Source organism: Pan troglodytes, chromosome 6, assembly GCF_028858775.2.
Source record: "Pan troglodytes isolate AG18354 chromosome 6, NHGRI_mPanTro3-v2.0_pri, whole genome shotgun sequence".
In the NCBI taxonomy this organism is placed as follows: Eukaryota; Metazoa; Chordata; class Mammalia; order Primates; family Hominidae; genus Pan; species Pan troglodytes.
This window is the reverse complement of record NC_072404.2, coordinates 5695648-5713002: the sequence shown is the minus strand read 5'-3', so window position 1 is coordinate 5713002 and position 17355 is coordinate 5695648. Positions and strand designations below refer to the sequence as shown.

Here is a 17355-nt window from a genome sequence, read left to right as displayed (position 1 = left end):
ACACATAGCTAAGGTTCTCAGGATTTTTCTAAGACTATAATATGAATTTTTTAAATAAGTTTGTGGCAATATGTGATATTTTCTTTTTCTTTCTTTCTTCTTTTTTTTTTTTTTCCTGAGACAGAGTCTCACTCTGTCGCCCAGGCTGGAGTGCATTGGCACAATCTGGGCTCACTGCAAGCTCCTGCCGCAGCCTCCTGAGTAGCTGGGACTACAGGTGCCCACCACCACTCCTGGCTAATTTTTTGTATTTTTAGTAGAGTCGGGGTTTCACCATGTTAGCCAGGATGGTCTCGATCTCCTGACCTCGTGATTCACCCGCCTTGGCCTCCCAAAGTGCTGGGATTACAGGCGTGAGCCACCGCACCTGGTCGATATTTTCTTACATAAAAGTTACAGAATAAGGAAACAAAACAAATTCTTACCTTCTTGGGTAACTGGAAAATCTAGCCAATCCTCTGCATTGGAACGTATTAATAATAGTGCTTTCATGGAACCAATGTTCTTCATTATAAGGTAGTAGAGTCAAGCAGTGAGATAACCAGTGTGGGGTACTTTGATATGATTAAAGCCTTCATTTTCTGAAATTATATGGTTTTTTTTTCCTACATAATCCTAGCAGACTAATACAGTTAAGAATTTTTTCCTTTTTTGAAAGGAATTTAAAGCAACTTGAGCTTTCTCGTGAGTTGCCATTTCTAACAGCACGATTTTAGGGCCATTTTGCATGGATTACCTTGTACTTTATATGTGGCCAACACATGCCATCAGCATGGACAATTGTTCTTGCAGCCAATCATTGTTCAAGATGCGGACTTTAATTTATGCTTCAAAAGTCCTTTCAGCCACTAGTGGAAAACTGGCATTTTTCTTTGAAATACAAGATAGGACAAACAGAACACGAGGGAGCCCAAAGCTATTCTATCTTACTGCTGTTGAAATGCTGTTACTGTTTACAATTAACTAGGAAATGTAAAGTATGAAGGGGATTAATGTGGGTACTAATTTTTCTGAGTTTTCATATTTGAGTTACTGTGTAAGTAACATAATCTCTTACTTTTAGGACTTCACAATTAAATACAGGAAGATGGATAATATGAAGCTTTTGCTTTCAAAGTTAGTTTGTATGTTCATCTATTGATCTTTCTTTTGTTTTTAATTCTCCAACTTGTTTTGCAAGTACATTAATATTCCTTCAGTAAAAGATAATTCATAGATTGTTTTACAAATATGAATGAGAAAGTCAGGACAAAGGTAGTTGAAACCAGAGATAGGTTGGATCCCAAAGTAAAGTTTATGAGGGCCAGCCTACACATTTGAGTCTGCCAATGCAGAGAGGGCCACATGTGGTTCAGATTCAAGGAAGTAAAGAGAAATAAACAAAACTGAAAATAGTTCTTCTGAGACTTCTCCCGAGTGCTTGCTATATTACCAAAGTAAACATTATACCTACGATTCAACACATATATATTGCTTATCTACTGTGTGTTGATCACAGTCCTCGATGCAGGGAATATAATGACAACAACCTAAACACATGCTTGCTCTAACAAAATGTTGTTTAGTGGGGGATACTGACAGCAATTCAGTGTAAAATGCTGCAAACTACAAGAGGGTGAGTCCAGTATAATAATAACACTCTACAAATCTCTCTCAAAGAGTTTCAAAAGGCCATGTCTTACAATGTCCCCAAAGTAGGACAATGAACTGGAGTCAAAGAACAATTTAGAAAAAAAGTAATTTTGGATCATGTCCTGCAATGGTGCAGTTGTGCTCTATTCCCTGGTCATTGTGTTTAATCCAAAGATCAATGTTAGAATAGCTGATGGATTCTAGAGGAAGCAACAGTCTACAGAGGAAAGGGCAAGCAGGTGCTCTCTCCAATCTGTATATCAAAGCACATAAAGATTAATCATTTAAACGGGAAAAACAGATTCTGTTTTATTGAAGATTCTAAACCTCAACATAAGCTTGTTCAGGAAAAGAATGCCCAGGAAAAAGCATAACTGACTAGGAGCCATAAAAATCACTATGGTAATGGTGAGGGATGTGTGTGTGTGTCTGTGTGTTTATGTATGTGATGAATGATCCCCTCTTTCAATATATACTTATTCCCAGCTGAATTTTGAGGAGCTATAGATATCTTAGCTTGTTTTTTTTTCTTTTCTCCCATTTATTTATTTTGCTTTTTTGGCTATTCTTGTCCTTCTGTATCTTCGTATTCTAGATCTTATAAAGGTGCAGCAAGTGTGGCAATAAGCAGACTGAGGAAGGCATAAAGGGTCTGATGTGAAGCAGAGAAGGCAGAGGTGGCTGAGGGTTTGGAGTAAAATCGGGAATGGCCATGAAGATCTGACCAAGGAGCTCTGAGATTGAGAAGGAATTAGAACAAAGTCCATAGGGAAGTTGAGAAAATTGGCAGAAAATTTGAAGAGGAGGGTTTCAACAGGAGATGATCAAAATTAAAGAAAAAGAAAGAAAGAAAACAGAAAAATAAGGGAGAATTCATTTTGAACCTCTGAATCATGATCTTGGGTGTCCCAGACTGAAGTATCAGAGAGCCCAAGGTCCCAGAGGCACTGTACAGACACGAGAGCCAATGGAACTAAGACTATCACCCCCTCTCCAGCTTAGGTACTCATCCATATGCAGTAACTGGTGTAAATCACCAGATGTTCTTTCCTTTGGTAGTAAAATATATGATGTAATGTATACATATATATTTTTTAAAAATAGAAATAATTTAAAATCATAAGGATACAATTAAAAATGAAATAATTGGAGCTTCCATTTTTATCTTCAATATTCAGAAAGAACTGTTTGTTGGAAACTTTTTTAACCACATGAAATTCTCTTGAATGCAGTGATTCAAAGTCTTGAATAGTCATACTATATATAAAATCTGCCTTAGTGGAGACCCAATAAAAATAAAAGCAAGCCCTTTTTATTAACATTTTACTTAACTTGTTTTGAATGAAGCAGGCATGCATCAAGAAAATTTCCTTTAAAAATGATCAAGTAGTAAATAAAATTTGAATGTTTGGTGTAATTTTCACGTACATGCTTTGCAGACCTGTTTCATGCAACATTCTGGGATGATGGACAATGTTCCCTATGTTAAGTATAGTAGCTACTAGCTACATAGAGCTATTGAGCATTTAAAACAACTGAGAGGCCGGGCGCAGTGGCTCTGGCCTGTAATCCCAGCGCTTTGGGAGGCTGAGGCAGGCGGATCACAAGGTCAGGAGATCGAGATCATCCTGGCCAACATGGTAAAACCCCATCGCTACTAAAAATACAAAAATTAGCTGGGTGTGGTGGCACGTGCCTGTAGTCCCAGCTACTCTGGAGGCTGAGGCAGGAGAATCACTTGAACCCAGGAAGTGGAGGCTGCAGTGAGCCGTGATCACGCCACTGCATTCCAGCCTGGGCAACAGAGTGAAACTCTGTCTCAAGAACAACAACAACAACAACAACAAAAACAAAACCATAACTGAGAAAATGAATTTTTCACTTTGTTTAATTTTAATTAATTTAAATTTAACAGCCACACTATTTTCACAATTTTGTAGTTATGCTCATTATAATTAAATGTTCATTTTCTTTTGCCACTTTTCCTCCAAAAGACTCAAAGGTCCCTAAGGACCTGTAATGCCTTATACATTTTTTTGACATAGAATAGATTATCTTTCTTCCTCTCTTTCCTCTCTCTCTCTCTCTGTTACTTTCTCTATATATATTTCTGAATGTTTATAAGCATTTACTGACAGTCTTCTCATTTCTTTCTTCTTTTTTTAATGCAATTAACTGAATACTTAGAAAATACAAATTACTATAATAAGTTCTGTGAGGAATTTATGACACGTTTCATGATTTGGAGTTTAAGGTTTAGTGTTCTGCTACTGGCATGTACCAGGTTGAGAGGCACAGAGTTTCCATACTTGAGTACTACTTATGTGAACTCACAGCTTGTATCAATAACTTAAAATTGATCATTAGAGAAATTCAAATCAAAACCACAATGAGATATCATCTCACACCAGTCAGAATGGCCATTATTAAAATGTCAAAAAATAACATGCCGGCAAGGTTGTGGAGAAAAAAGTATGCTTATACACTGTTGATAGGAGTGTAGATTAGTTCAACCATTGCAGAAAGCAGTATGGCAACTCCGCAAAGAGCTAAGAGCAGAGCTACTATTCCACCCAGCAATCCCATTACTGGTTACATATACCTACAGTACTAGAAATTTTTCTACTGTAGGTCAGGTGCAGTGGCTCATGCCTGTAATCCCAGTACTTTGGGCAGCTGAGGTGGGTGGAGTGCTTGAGTCCAGGAGTTTAAGACCAGTCTGGGTAACATGGTGAAACCCTCATCTCTACTAAAAATTAAAAAAAAAAAATTAGCTGGGTGTGGTGGTGCAAGCCTGTAGTCCCAATTACTGAGAAGGCTGAGGTGGGAGAATTACCTGAGCTCAGGAGTTTGAGGCTGCAGTGAGCCGTGATCATGCCACTGCACTCCAGCCTGAACAACTGGAGTGAAACCCTGTCTAAAAAAAAAAAAAAAGAAAAAAAAAAAAGACATCATTCTATCATAAAGATACATTCACATGTATGTGAATGGTCATTGCAGCGCTATTTACAATAGCAAGGATATGGAATCAACCTAGATGCCCATCAATGACAGATTGGATAAAGAAAGAGTGGTACATATGTACTGCGGAATATGCAGCCATAAAAAAAGAACAAGATCATGTCTTTTGTGGGAACATGGATGGAGCTGGAGGCCATTATCCTTAGCAAACTAACACAGGAAAAGGAAACCAAATACCGCATGTTCTCACTTACAAGTTGGGAGCTAAATAATAAAAACAATGAACACAAAGAAGGAAACAACAGACACGGGGGTCTACTTTAGGGGGGAGGGTGGAGGAGGTAGAGGAGCAGAAAAGATAGCTATTGGGTACAATGCTTAGTACCTGGGTGATGAAATAATCTGTACAAGTCCCCGTGACACGTGTTTGCCTATGTAACAAATCTTCACATGTACCCCGAACCTAAAATAAAAGTAAAAAGGAAAAACAATGAATTAAAAAAATTTGTGGGCTGTATCAATAACTTTTGTTCAGTGATTTCACCCTCAAAAATTCAAAAGATAATGGAACATTCCTTGGTATTTAATAACTTAAGAATTTAAGTCTGCATAATGCAAATTCTATAAAAAAAGTAAATTAAATATAAGTTCTGAGCTCTTATCCCATTGACTATGGATCCCGTTGGCATTTATACTTAATACACTATTAAAATAACTTCACACTGGTGATGTACTGAGTGACAGTTTGACAGCTCAAAATTCTGATGGGACATGCACATCTCTTGTACAACTAGGTTTAAAGCTCTGTTTTGCATATTTACAAGCTTGGGACATAGTGAAACTTACAGCAGGGATCTAAAATGTAATCGCAGTTGAGAAACATGAATCCTCTCTTTCCATGGAATTTAATTAAACATTTCCATTATTTTTGTTTCTAACTCACCTGTCAAGGTGTGAATTAAGGTAAGCACAGTAATAAAATCTGAAATGAAATAAACAATCAGAATTTTTAAATCAGGTGGTCACAATTAAGTAGACATTGATAAAGATGTGTACCAAATAGATGCTTGGTGTTTTAAAATGAACAATTTTTTTAAAAAAGCATTTAAAACATTTTTTTTGGTCAACATTCATCATTGGAATTGGGTCCCAACAGTGAAATACATGGCTTGCCTATATATACACTAGTATCTGTCCATGTATCAGTATAAAAGCACAATGGTGAATGGGAAAACATTTTTAAAAAAGAATTTAAAATATAATGAACCTGAAAAAATGTCACTGAATCTAAAGAGAAGTATTCCACTTTTGTGGGACCTCATCTTTAAATGTTGGGTTTTTCTTTAAAACATACAGCCTTAGGACCTGTTATATGATAATGAGAAGAAGCAAAAAAATTTGACTGCAGCGTACCTGAACTTGTTTTAATGGAGGTTTTGTGGACATATTTTACAGAATGAATCATCCAGACAACATTGAGGGAATTAATGTTTGCCTCACACAGCTCCAGGTACTTAGAAAGTGGTCAGTAAATATTGGTTGAATCAATAACAGTACGCAATTTCATGTTAGGCCTACTGCTATCAGCACCTGGCATAATCCTCTCTATTCTCTTCACTATGTAGTTAAGCCATCAAACCTTTAGATTGTGTCATTATTGATGGTGAATAGGAAGTGAAATGATTAAGCCTCCCTACCCTCAAAGAACGTTGTCTTACTTGGCTCAATTATTGATGAACAGTATCCTGTGAGCTTCCCCGTTATTTGTTAATGCTACCACAGAGACTAAATTGATATAAAGTATTAATTACAGTTTTTAAAATTAACCTAAGAAAATAATTTTTAAGGAAAGTTTTTCTTGTTTGAAACAACAAGTTTGTATAGTAATACTTGATTTTGTAACGTTGAGTCTCAACGTGTACCTCTCATATTTGTAAGAAGCCAGAGAGAAGGATTCTGGAAACTTCCATGGAAACAGTGGTACTGTCCATGACGGGGTTACACATCTGGGGGAAAGGAGAATTGAGAAGATTATATTTAACACAGAAGTTGTTTGGAATATATATATATATATATTTTTTTTTTGTTGTTGTTGTTGTTGTTATTTGTTGTTGTTGTTTTGTTTTGTTTTGTTTTTTGAGATGGAGTCTCACTCTTGTTGCCCAGGCTGGAGTGCAATGGCGTGATCTCAGCTCACTGCAACCTCCCCGCCTTCTGGGTTCAAGCGATTCTTCTACCTCAGCCTTCCGAATAGCTGGGATTACACGCATGCACTACCACACCCGGCTAATTTTTTTGTATTATTAGTAGAGATGGTGTTTCATGCCTGTAATCCCAGCACTTTGGGAGGCCGAGGCAGGCAGATCACCTGAGGTCAGGAATATTTCAAATTATAGGAAAAACTACCAGAGACAGGTCAATGGAATATTTATATCATTGAAAACATGTTTTCAACAGGTGCAGTTTTGGTATCATTTGTCTCAACATTCAAATCTCTCAGTTTTTACAAGAACGTCTCTAGATGGAAACTTGCAAAAGCAAGGCAAAATAATCAGATTCTCCGAATCTCAGTGGAGCCACGCAAAAATTGATCTCATTGCAGAAGCGGGAGAATCTACTCTACCTTTTCAGGTAAGCACATACGAAATTAATACAACTCAACAGAAGACACTTATTTAATGCTAATCCTTTCAGATAACAAAATAACACACGCAGCTCATGAATTTATTCAACATTAATGAAGTAAACACATTCAGAGATCAAACACATGATCTGTGATGAGTAGAGAGGTTGTTTTGACTATGCACTTAAGACATGTGTAGAATAGTAGCAAAAATGGAGATAAGAAATGAATAAGATGGCAGAGAGAAGAGTAACTTAAAATCATTTCTAAGTGAAGACATTGGATTATATGATGTAGTGAAAAAAGTCTGACGTGGGCTGTAATATTTTAATCCTATTGCCTCACTTTCTGCTGCCTGGTAACATTGAGAATGTTATCCACCTTTGGGAACTGGAGGACATTATACAAAGTGAAATAAGCCAGGCACAGAAGGACAAATATGGCAGGTTCTCACTCATGTGTGGGAACTAAAAAGTTGATCTCATGGAGGTAGAGAGGAGAATGGTGGTTACTAGAGGCTGAGAAAGGTGGGGAGGAGGAGGTTAGGAAGGGAGGTTTGTTAATGGTTAAAAAATGTAGTTAGATAGAAGAAATAAGCTGTAGTGTTTGATAGCACAGTAGGGCAATTATAACAAGTTATTGTGTATTTCAAAATATTTAGGGGATAAGATTTGGAGCGTTCCCAACACAAAGAAATGAGAAGTGTGTGAGGAGATGGTATCCCAATTACCTTTATTTGATAGTGACACATTATATGCATGTATCAAAATATCACATTTACCCCATAAATGTGTACAACTACTATGTATTAATAAAATATAATAATAAAAGAAGGCAATTGCATCTTGTCAAATGGGTGTTCTAATTTCTACCTTCCTGTATGTAAGTCTTCTGGATGACATTTGAAAAGAGCTATTTTGGAATCTAGATTGGATGGAGTGGAATATGGTGGAAAGCACACTGTTTTGGAGTCAGTGGTCTGAGTTTTAGTCTCTGCTCTGCTCATTGGTTGCTAAGTGACTGTGTAAATATTGTCTTTGTGCATCAAATTTCCTAATGTGTGAAAACCAGTGATGATAAAAGCAATACTCCAGGGGAGTCTGAATATTAAAGATAATATAGCTAAAATGGCAGCCATGAACATGGGCTCTGGAAACTTGGGTTCAAGTTAAAGGGTTGGGGGTGGTGGCTCATGCCTGTAATCCCAGCGCTTTGGGAGGCTGAGGCGGGTGGATCACGAGATCAGGACATCGAGACCATCCTGAGTAACACGGTGAAACCCCACCTCTACAAAAAATACAAAAAATTAGCCGGGCATGGTGGCACGTGCTTGTAGTCCCAGCTACCCTGGAGGCTGAGGCAGGAGAAGCACTTGAACCTGGGAGGTGGAAGTTGCAGTGAGCCGACATGGCTTCACTGCACTGCAGCCTGGGCAACAGAGTGAGTCTCCATCTTAAAAAAACAAAAACAAAAAAGTGTATGATTATAGGGAAGTTACCGAAGCCCTCTATGCCTCTTTCATTAGTGGGGTGTGGGGATAATAGTTGGGGATTTAAGGTCATCTCATCCTCATTTCTGAACAAATTGAGATAAATATAGAGGTTAAACAGGTAGAGAATACATATTTTGGAGCAGATGGCTTTAGAATGTAGAGTCACTTATTTAAAATAATGCTTGATCTTAGAATAAATAGAATTACCCAGAGGACAATTGACTGTGCTGGAGAAATATAGAGCTCATACTCTAGGTGAAGTCTCTTACCTTTAGCCAGAGATAATATCAGTGTGCATGCCTCCTGAGGACAGGCTGGCTCCCAATAGTGGGTGTTGAATGGGAGAAGAGGATGACTCGAGCTCCCCCAGGTTACTCTTCTAACTTCACAGTCAGGTAAATCTTCCTCCTCCCACGGAGTGAGGGGTAAGTAACAGCAATGTTACTACAGTGAACCACCTCCCCATGAAAGCAGGAAGACTAGGGCATAAGCATCAACTGTAATCAATTACTGTTCTCTACTTTATACAGTTATTGTGAGGATTATATGGTGTATACTTGTAAAGCACATGGAAGCAAATCTGGCACAAACACAGAATTCAGCTGTTTTTATTGCTGTAGTTATTCCTTGGATATTGTCTGGAAATAGTAGACACTCAATAAATCTTAGTGTTCTCTGTTTTATAAAGGGAATTCCCGCTTGATCAGAACTCTAGGCTTGATCATTAAAGGCTTATTTACTCAGTGAAGGTCCCCAACGTCCCTTCTCAAAGATCAATTTATTCTATTCTCATATTTAATGGACAAAGACATCATGAATACTAGCAGCTCTTAATTGGGAAGCATTTGACACAAAGGCTGGTCATGGAATCATTTTGGTGTCAATCTCCATTGCAAGGAGCAGGGCAATGAAATCAGAACAATTTGATCTTTTGCCTCCTGCATTTATATTCTATAGAAAAATGTTTTCATTCGGTTTGCTTTTAGTTAGAATGAAACTCACCAAGAAGATCGTTCAGAGTTTGTCATTAATTGACATATTGAGAAGAAAATAGAATGTTCTTTCTAGCAGTAAGTAATTTAGAAATATGAGTTGAAACACATGCCATTTCTGTCTTCAGCTGGAAGCTCTCATGGACCCATCAGCATTACTGAAGAGTTTCAGTGAATGCAATTTTTGTTTTCTCTTTAATGTTCTCCTTTTTGGATATAGTAATGGTTTTGCTTTGCAGTGCAAATGGAGACTATCCCTTATTATCTGGGGGCATATTAACTAGTTTGTAGATGGGCAGTGGTTTGGTTAGATTCTGTGATTTGGCTGCAATGGATGTGTGAGAGTTTCTAACCCAGCCCTGCTCCTTCCTCTCCCTTCATCTCCCTGCTGGTGGCTCAGCACCTTGTGTTGCTTTTTCTCTCCAATCAGCCTCAATGCTGAGTTCTTTCGAGGCCTCGGTCACATTGAATTCACCCCAGAGAAGCTAAGACTTTTCCTCTGTGCATCCCCACTTAATCTGCCTATGAGTTGGCTACAGCACACATTTATTTTGGAAACTACAGATGAGTAAAAGAAAAATAAGAAAAAAACATCCCCTCACATTTCACTCTCAAGAAGCCCATGACAGCCCTATAATATCCAATCAGCAATTTAGAAAATTAAGTTTGGAAAGCAATAAGCTTTTTAAAAATGAGTTTAGAGGCAAAACCCAAGCTGCCCTGAACCACTGTGAGGCCTTTAGGCAGCTGATTTCATGATAGGTTTGATTAAACAGTGCTGCCCCCAATCTCCCAGAGGGTGTCATGTAATAAACACTCTCCGTGTTATGTTACCATTCTCAGCTCTGAGCTGTTCACATTTCAAAACTCATCTGGCCCCAAAGACTTTAGATAAGGAACTGTGGACTTGCATTGATGTTCTGCTGTGAATCAGTCTGGATTTTATACATACACAATATATAAAAATAGATACACTTGCACAGATACATACATGGTAATATTTAATCCATGAGTATTGCATATATTTACTATTAAATATTTCTAACTAGTAGTTAAAACAGAGAGAAACAAATACCTAAATACAGCTCAGGATTAACTAATGTTAACATTTTGTTTGCTTATAATGTTAAAGTTTGTTTGCTTATGAAGATGCAACTTTTGTCTTCCTTGTATCTCTCTCCATCCCATTTCTTATCCTCTGCAGAAAAAAAAAAGATGCTAATATTATGCTGGCTTTAACCTGATTTCTCTGAGTGTATTTTTAAAGATATGAAAATATACATGAGGATTCTAGCTAGGTACAGTTCTACTTTGTTCTTTTATTGACAACAAATGAAAAAGTATTTCTACCTACAAATAGTTAATCTAGCTTTTTAAATATTCAAATATTTAAAGTTTGTCTTCTTGGATATAGGCTAGGATTTAAGATTAGTAGCCTGAATCATTTAAGTGTGACCTTAGTCATTGTCTAGCTTTCAGTTCCACGTGACTAAGCTCTGAACATATTTATACAGTACAGTGTAATCCAGTCCAAATATTGGAAAGAAGAAAGACATCAAATCACGTGACCTCTGTGTTCCCTTTTAGCCATGAAATTCTGATTCAGTGTGGTTCTTTTGATGTCAATTGTAGACAGTATAACAGAATACAGATTGCTTTGGGTTTCATAGCAAATAAGCACCCCTAGTTAGGTAGGGCATTTGCTCTTCCTGCTGGCAAAGAATTAGGTTTACTGTTTTCTCTGTAAGAACAGCAAATTAATGACATTTCAATATTCCCTCTATTTCTTGTGAGAGTTTATTGGACAAATTTAGGTCAAAGAGTTAATAGTATTTTTCAAATCTGTTTTAACTTGGCCTGCTCACTTGCTATGTTCAGCTTTTCACACAAATAGATTCTTTTAATATTTCTTTTCCACCCAACTGTTGTGCTGTTTTAGTATCTCAAGGTGGCACTTTTTCTGAGTAGTCCATTGATTTCAAGTTGCTCTACTTTCTTCGAGCTTCCCATTAAAATGTAATTGTATCATATTTTAGATTTCATTTTGAAATGAACCTTTTGTGAAATTTCACACAATGATGGATACCATGTTCTCTCTTTATCGGAGTCAATGATATAAATCAATAACAATTTCCTGACATTATTTGACGATTCAGTGAAGGGTAAGATTCATAACACAAAAGTAAAAGGTGATCGGGTCTCCGTAAAGTTGCTGTGTCCTTGGCCTGCTTAATCTAGAGCTGCATGAAATCTTGTTTCTCCAGACAGCCCTATTCTGCAGCATCCACTAAAGCCCAGTTATCTCTTTATTTCATTAGAGAGATGCAGGATAGTATAATCATTAATGGCTCAGCTTACATATTTTTCTTACTTGACATGTGACATTCAACCAATTACTTCTATTCTCTAATCTTCTGTTTCTTTCACCTTAAAATAAGACGAAAATAGCATCATCTTCACAGGATTAAAACAAGTGAATGTGACTGGCATATAGTAAGTGCTAAATAAAAGGTGGCTGCTGGTCTTATTATTGATACCATCATCATTCTTCAAAAATTAATATATTCCTACTACTCTCTACTCCTTCTTACTATATCTCTATTTTCTCTTGGATTCATATTCATTTTTTGCTCCTGTTATTTTTTTTGAAAACAAGATTTCTATGTTAATTGCGTATTTGTCTGGAAAAGCACCTGAGTTTTGCACTTGTAAAAAGTAATCACTTGATTATGAACATTTATGAATTTTTGTGGTTCCTAAAAGCAAGAAATTATTTTGTTCATAGAAGGAATAATATAATTGAATAAAACAAAAATCAACAAGATCCCAAAAAATAGTTTTAGAAGAGTGAGTCATCTAATTCAATTTAAAATGTAAATTATTCAATTACCTTGAGAATCTTATCAAATGAGGTTTTCACTCTTCCTCCATCTGTGGTTGAAACAGCTCTTCTGAGTGACCTCTTTCTCACTTACTGATTACCAATTGATGCTGACTGTAGTTCCGAAAGGGAATTGGTCACAACATTTTATATATATATATATACATACATATATATATATATGTATATATATACACACACAAACACACATATATATACACACACACATATATATGTGGCTATGTGTGTATATAAATACACACACATATATGTGTGTATATATATACACACATATATATGTGTGTATGTGTGTATATATACATATATACACGTATATACGTATATATACGTATATATACGTATATATATCATATATATGATATATATACACATATATGTGATATATATATCATATATACATATATGCATATGTATATATCAGTTTGGTTATATATATACATATATACACATATATACACATATATACATATATACACGTATATACGTATATATATGATATATATCATAATATATGATATATACATATATGTGATATATATATCATATAATATATGTATATTTACACATATATGTGATATATATATCATATATACATATATGTGTATATATATCAGTTTGGTTATGTATATACATATATACATATATACACATATATACATATATATGTATATGTATATGTATACATATACATATACATATATATATGTATATGTATACATATACATATACATATATATATGTATATGTATATGTATATATCAGTTTGGTTAAAACCAGCAATAAAAAATAGGAACAGCCAAGGTGATTTTGAAACCATGAGATGGTCATTATTTACAGGTGTAACAGACATTTTTTGAAGGAAGTAATTGCTTGTATTTTAAAATTCGTATGATTTTAATTAATGGTAGAATTACAATTTCTAATTGTATAATTATGAATTTAACTATGTAGAAGTAAGCAAGCAAAATATAGATGACCTAATATTATTTTTATTTGGCTTTTGAAGTTGGATTTATCCTTCCATTTTAATATGAATATCTAAAGGAACCTGGTGGGTCCCTTCAGGTAAAATAATGTAACCACATTTTAAAGACTACCTCAGGATTTTACTTCACCTCATCCCAGGGCCCACCCATTCCATTCAAATAATGTGAGCGTGTACCTCTTTAGGAGCATAGAGAAGTGCCTCAAACTGTCGTTTTTTTTTTTTCTCCAGTTTTCTCTGAGTAGCACAGACCTTCAAATATGATGGTCAACAAATGCTTGTCTAATGAGTCTGAAGAATTAAACATCTATTTTAATTGACATCAATGCAAGATGTATTATAATAATGAATATAGAAAAACTCTTTCAAAAGTTAAGCTGTCCAAAAAAATCACAGTCACTTAATGGTATTAAACACAATATATTTCTAAAGTACAATACTTGTGTATATTTTACCAAGATCCTTCTTCAAAACCTATGTTATTTTCTGCCTCTGGAATGAAGGCTAAATTTCTTAGTTTAACATTCTACAGAAATCATCTCTAATCAGAATCTTAAAAAAATATTATGTACATCACATTAAATATCAAAAATTGCAAATAAAGCAACAGTCCCTGCTGACCACCCTCATCACCCACCATAGATTTTATCTTGAGTATCTTTAGATACCAGTTTATTTTTACTTCCAGTCCATTTTCTATTTACTTAATATGTATAAATGTACCACATATACTTGGAAATCTAAACCATTGTATGTTTTCAGCCTAAGTAATATTATACTATAATATTTTTCTGTAACTTAATTTTTTTACTCCAAAACACATGTTGAATTTCTTTCCATAATGACACATGGCGATAGATATTATTTTTAACTGGTATAGTATTTCTCACTATTGATTGATTCATTCACATGTAAGTTCTTTCCTGTCATTTGTCATCAAAACCAGCACTGAAATAAACATTCCTGCACAAGCCTTCATGTGTATACCTTTGAGTGTCTCACTAGGATAAATGCCAAGAAATTAACTCAATTTTTATAGTCTATGCAATTTTTCTTTTTAACAAATGCTATCTAGTTTCTCTCCAATTGAGCTGTACCAACTCATGGAATTTTCCTCTCCATCTATTATCTGATTAATTTGTTGTTCTCTTAAAATCTTATACTCCGTTAACACCCATCAACATTTTCTAAACACACCATACACTTTCTCATCTCTGTGTTTTTGCTGCGATTGCTGCCTCAGTTTCTCGAGGTAAAATGTTTTGCCCAACAAAATTTGGTATCATGGAGGCTTACTATTACTTCTTCTCCACCAAATCTTTTCCCAAACTCTCATTATTGGCAGAAATAATGAAGTGTCTTCTTTGAGCCTCCTAGGATCTTATACTTATTTCTTATACAGCATTTATGATGTAGGGTAGTGAATGTATCATACGAAGTGTAGGAGAGGAAAAGTAATACCGTTTCCTCACTCATCACAAGGGACATGGCTGGAACCCCTATAACAAAAGAGAGGTTAAAAAGAAAAAAATAACAAATTTATTAACATTTTATGTGACATAGGGGCCTTCAAAAACAAAGGCCTGAAGACCAGGGAAAACTCTCTATGTTTATGCTTAAGTTCAACAATGAATGGACAATCATGAAGAAATACAAATGGACAGAAAGAATATGATCTCATTGTAAAAACTTGGAGAGAACTCAGCAAAGATCTTTATGGGCCTCTCTGTGTAGTGTTTTTTTCATCCAGGTATAGATAGGGTAGGACACCAGTTAAATGAGGTTCTTATGACCTATTTTGAGGAGAAGTAAGCCAGATAATTCTTTTATGGCTGGCTCTCACAAAGGAAAGAGAGGGGAAGGCAGAGAGGGACTCCAAGGTGCTATATTTTGGGACAGCATGTTCTGAATCCAAGGTGTTGTATTTTGAGATAGCATGTTCTGAGCCCTGGCACAAGTAAATTTAATGATCCTTGAGATTGGAGACCCTCCTTGATAGGATAGAAATGTACCTTCTGTCTGTGTCCTGGACTGGTGGTCCACTATGCAGGTTCATAAGATTCCTGGCATAAATTACTTCTTCCTTTCCCTCCTTTCTCTCTCTCTCTCTCTTTTTTTCTTCTTGGAATAACAACATAATATGAGTAATTAACAAGAAAGAAAACAAATTATATCAGTCATTATTCAGCGTTAGAATAAACTAAAATTAAATAGATGTCTCTGAGTGCTTCAGCATATGAATATTATCAACCACTGTATGTGGTTATTGATGTGTGCTTTACTACAGTGAGTATGTTTCTGTGTATGTATATAATATATATTATGTTTGTATGAATGTATATAATATTTAAATATTTTAATATGGAAATAAATCATTGCCTTCAGCACACTGATTACAAATCAATTCATATCTCAATTAAATTGAGTTGTAAGTCACACAGTTGATTACCCCAAAGAGCTCATTATAAATGCATATGACTCTTAATGGCTCCAATGAGAAGAGAGCCCTTCACTCGTGATGAATGTTACCACTTTAATTGAAACAAGGTTACCTTTGGCATTAAGGTACATAAGACGCTGTCAAAGCAGTTATGGTTTTATAAATTTAAATTAGGATGTTCTGGTCAGAACAGTTTTCTAAAATTAGATTGGAGAATGGGACAGATGTAAATAGGGTTCCTCTACACAAAGAAATATGATTGTAAGACATTACTTTTGTGATGTGTTTTTAACAGTTTTATCTTTCTGTAATTATAGTTAATTTTGGAAGCTACTGTTTTGTCATCAAATGCTACCGTTGCTCTAGATGACATCAGTGTGTCCCAGGAATGTGAAATTTCCTATAAATCACTACCAAGGACCAGTACACAAAGCAAGTGTAAGTTTTCCCTTGTCGTTGTTGCTGTTTTAAACATTGAATTAAGCTCTTCTCAGTATCAAAATATAAAATGTATTAGAGTCACGAATACCTAATACAGGGTGTGGATTATATCACCTGTTCTTGAAACCTAAAATATATATATATATATATATATATATATACATATATATATTTTAAAAGGTAAACAACTGGTCTAGTCCTTAGGCCTCTCTTGCAGTAATATGGAAAATATTCTATGCTTGCAGCTGAAATTATTGCATCCAAATATTTTAATTATAAATATTATGAAAAAATTATAATTATTTTGCATATTTTAAATATACTTTTATAAATATTCACTTCTCCATTAATTTTATTCAGAACTTCAAATGAGCATGTAATAATATTCATATTTCAGGATCACCCAGGAGTTCAAAAAAAGCAAAAAGGTTGTGTTTGGGAAAATGATGTAAGGCCAACCAAAATTTAAAACTGTACCTTAAAATTCTGTGTTTCTATTCAAAATTCAATATTTTCAAATCACAGATGGAGTTTGTCTAATTCTTTGACTAAATTTTTTGGAGAGAATATCAATTACAGGCCAGAAATGTTGCCATAAAAATGGATCTCATATAGTCAACTATGTATTTTAAAACCTAATCATTATTTAGATTCTGGGATCATGTACACATAGAAAGAATTTACACTATACCTTCAGTTACTTTGTCTTTCTAGTACTAATTGATGTTTCTCTCTGACCACTCCTACCCTCAGATCTCAATGAATCTGACAATATTAAAAATGTTTTCTGAAAAGTGTCACACTTTATTTTTCTTAATCTGTATCTATGGAAAAGATTTGCATATGAAAATCAGACATACTGTATATTCCTAAGTTATATTTACTTA

General features: G+C 35.1%; 1 protein-coding gene across 1 annotated transcript in view; it reads left to right on the top strand.

Annotated features, from left to right (window-relative positions):
- The window catches only part of LOC134810508 (MAM and LDL-receptor class A domain-containing protein 1-like), a 42085-nt gene extending 25495 nt beyond the window's left edge, over positions 1-16590 (top strand). The window contains exons 6-7 of the mRNA XM_063815126.1: positions 7051-7224; positions 16345-16590. Coding sequence (XP_063671196.1) covers positions 7051-7224; positions 16345-16560 — 390 coding nt within the window. The 3' untranslated portion in view covers positions 16561-16590. The remainder of the gene's footprint in view (positions 1-7050; positions 7225-16344) is intronic.
- Positions 16591-17355: the final 765 nt, after the last annotated feature.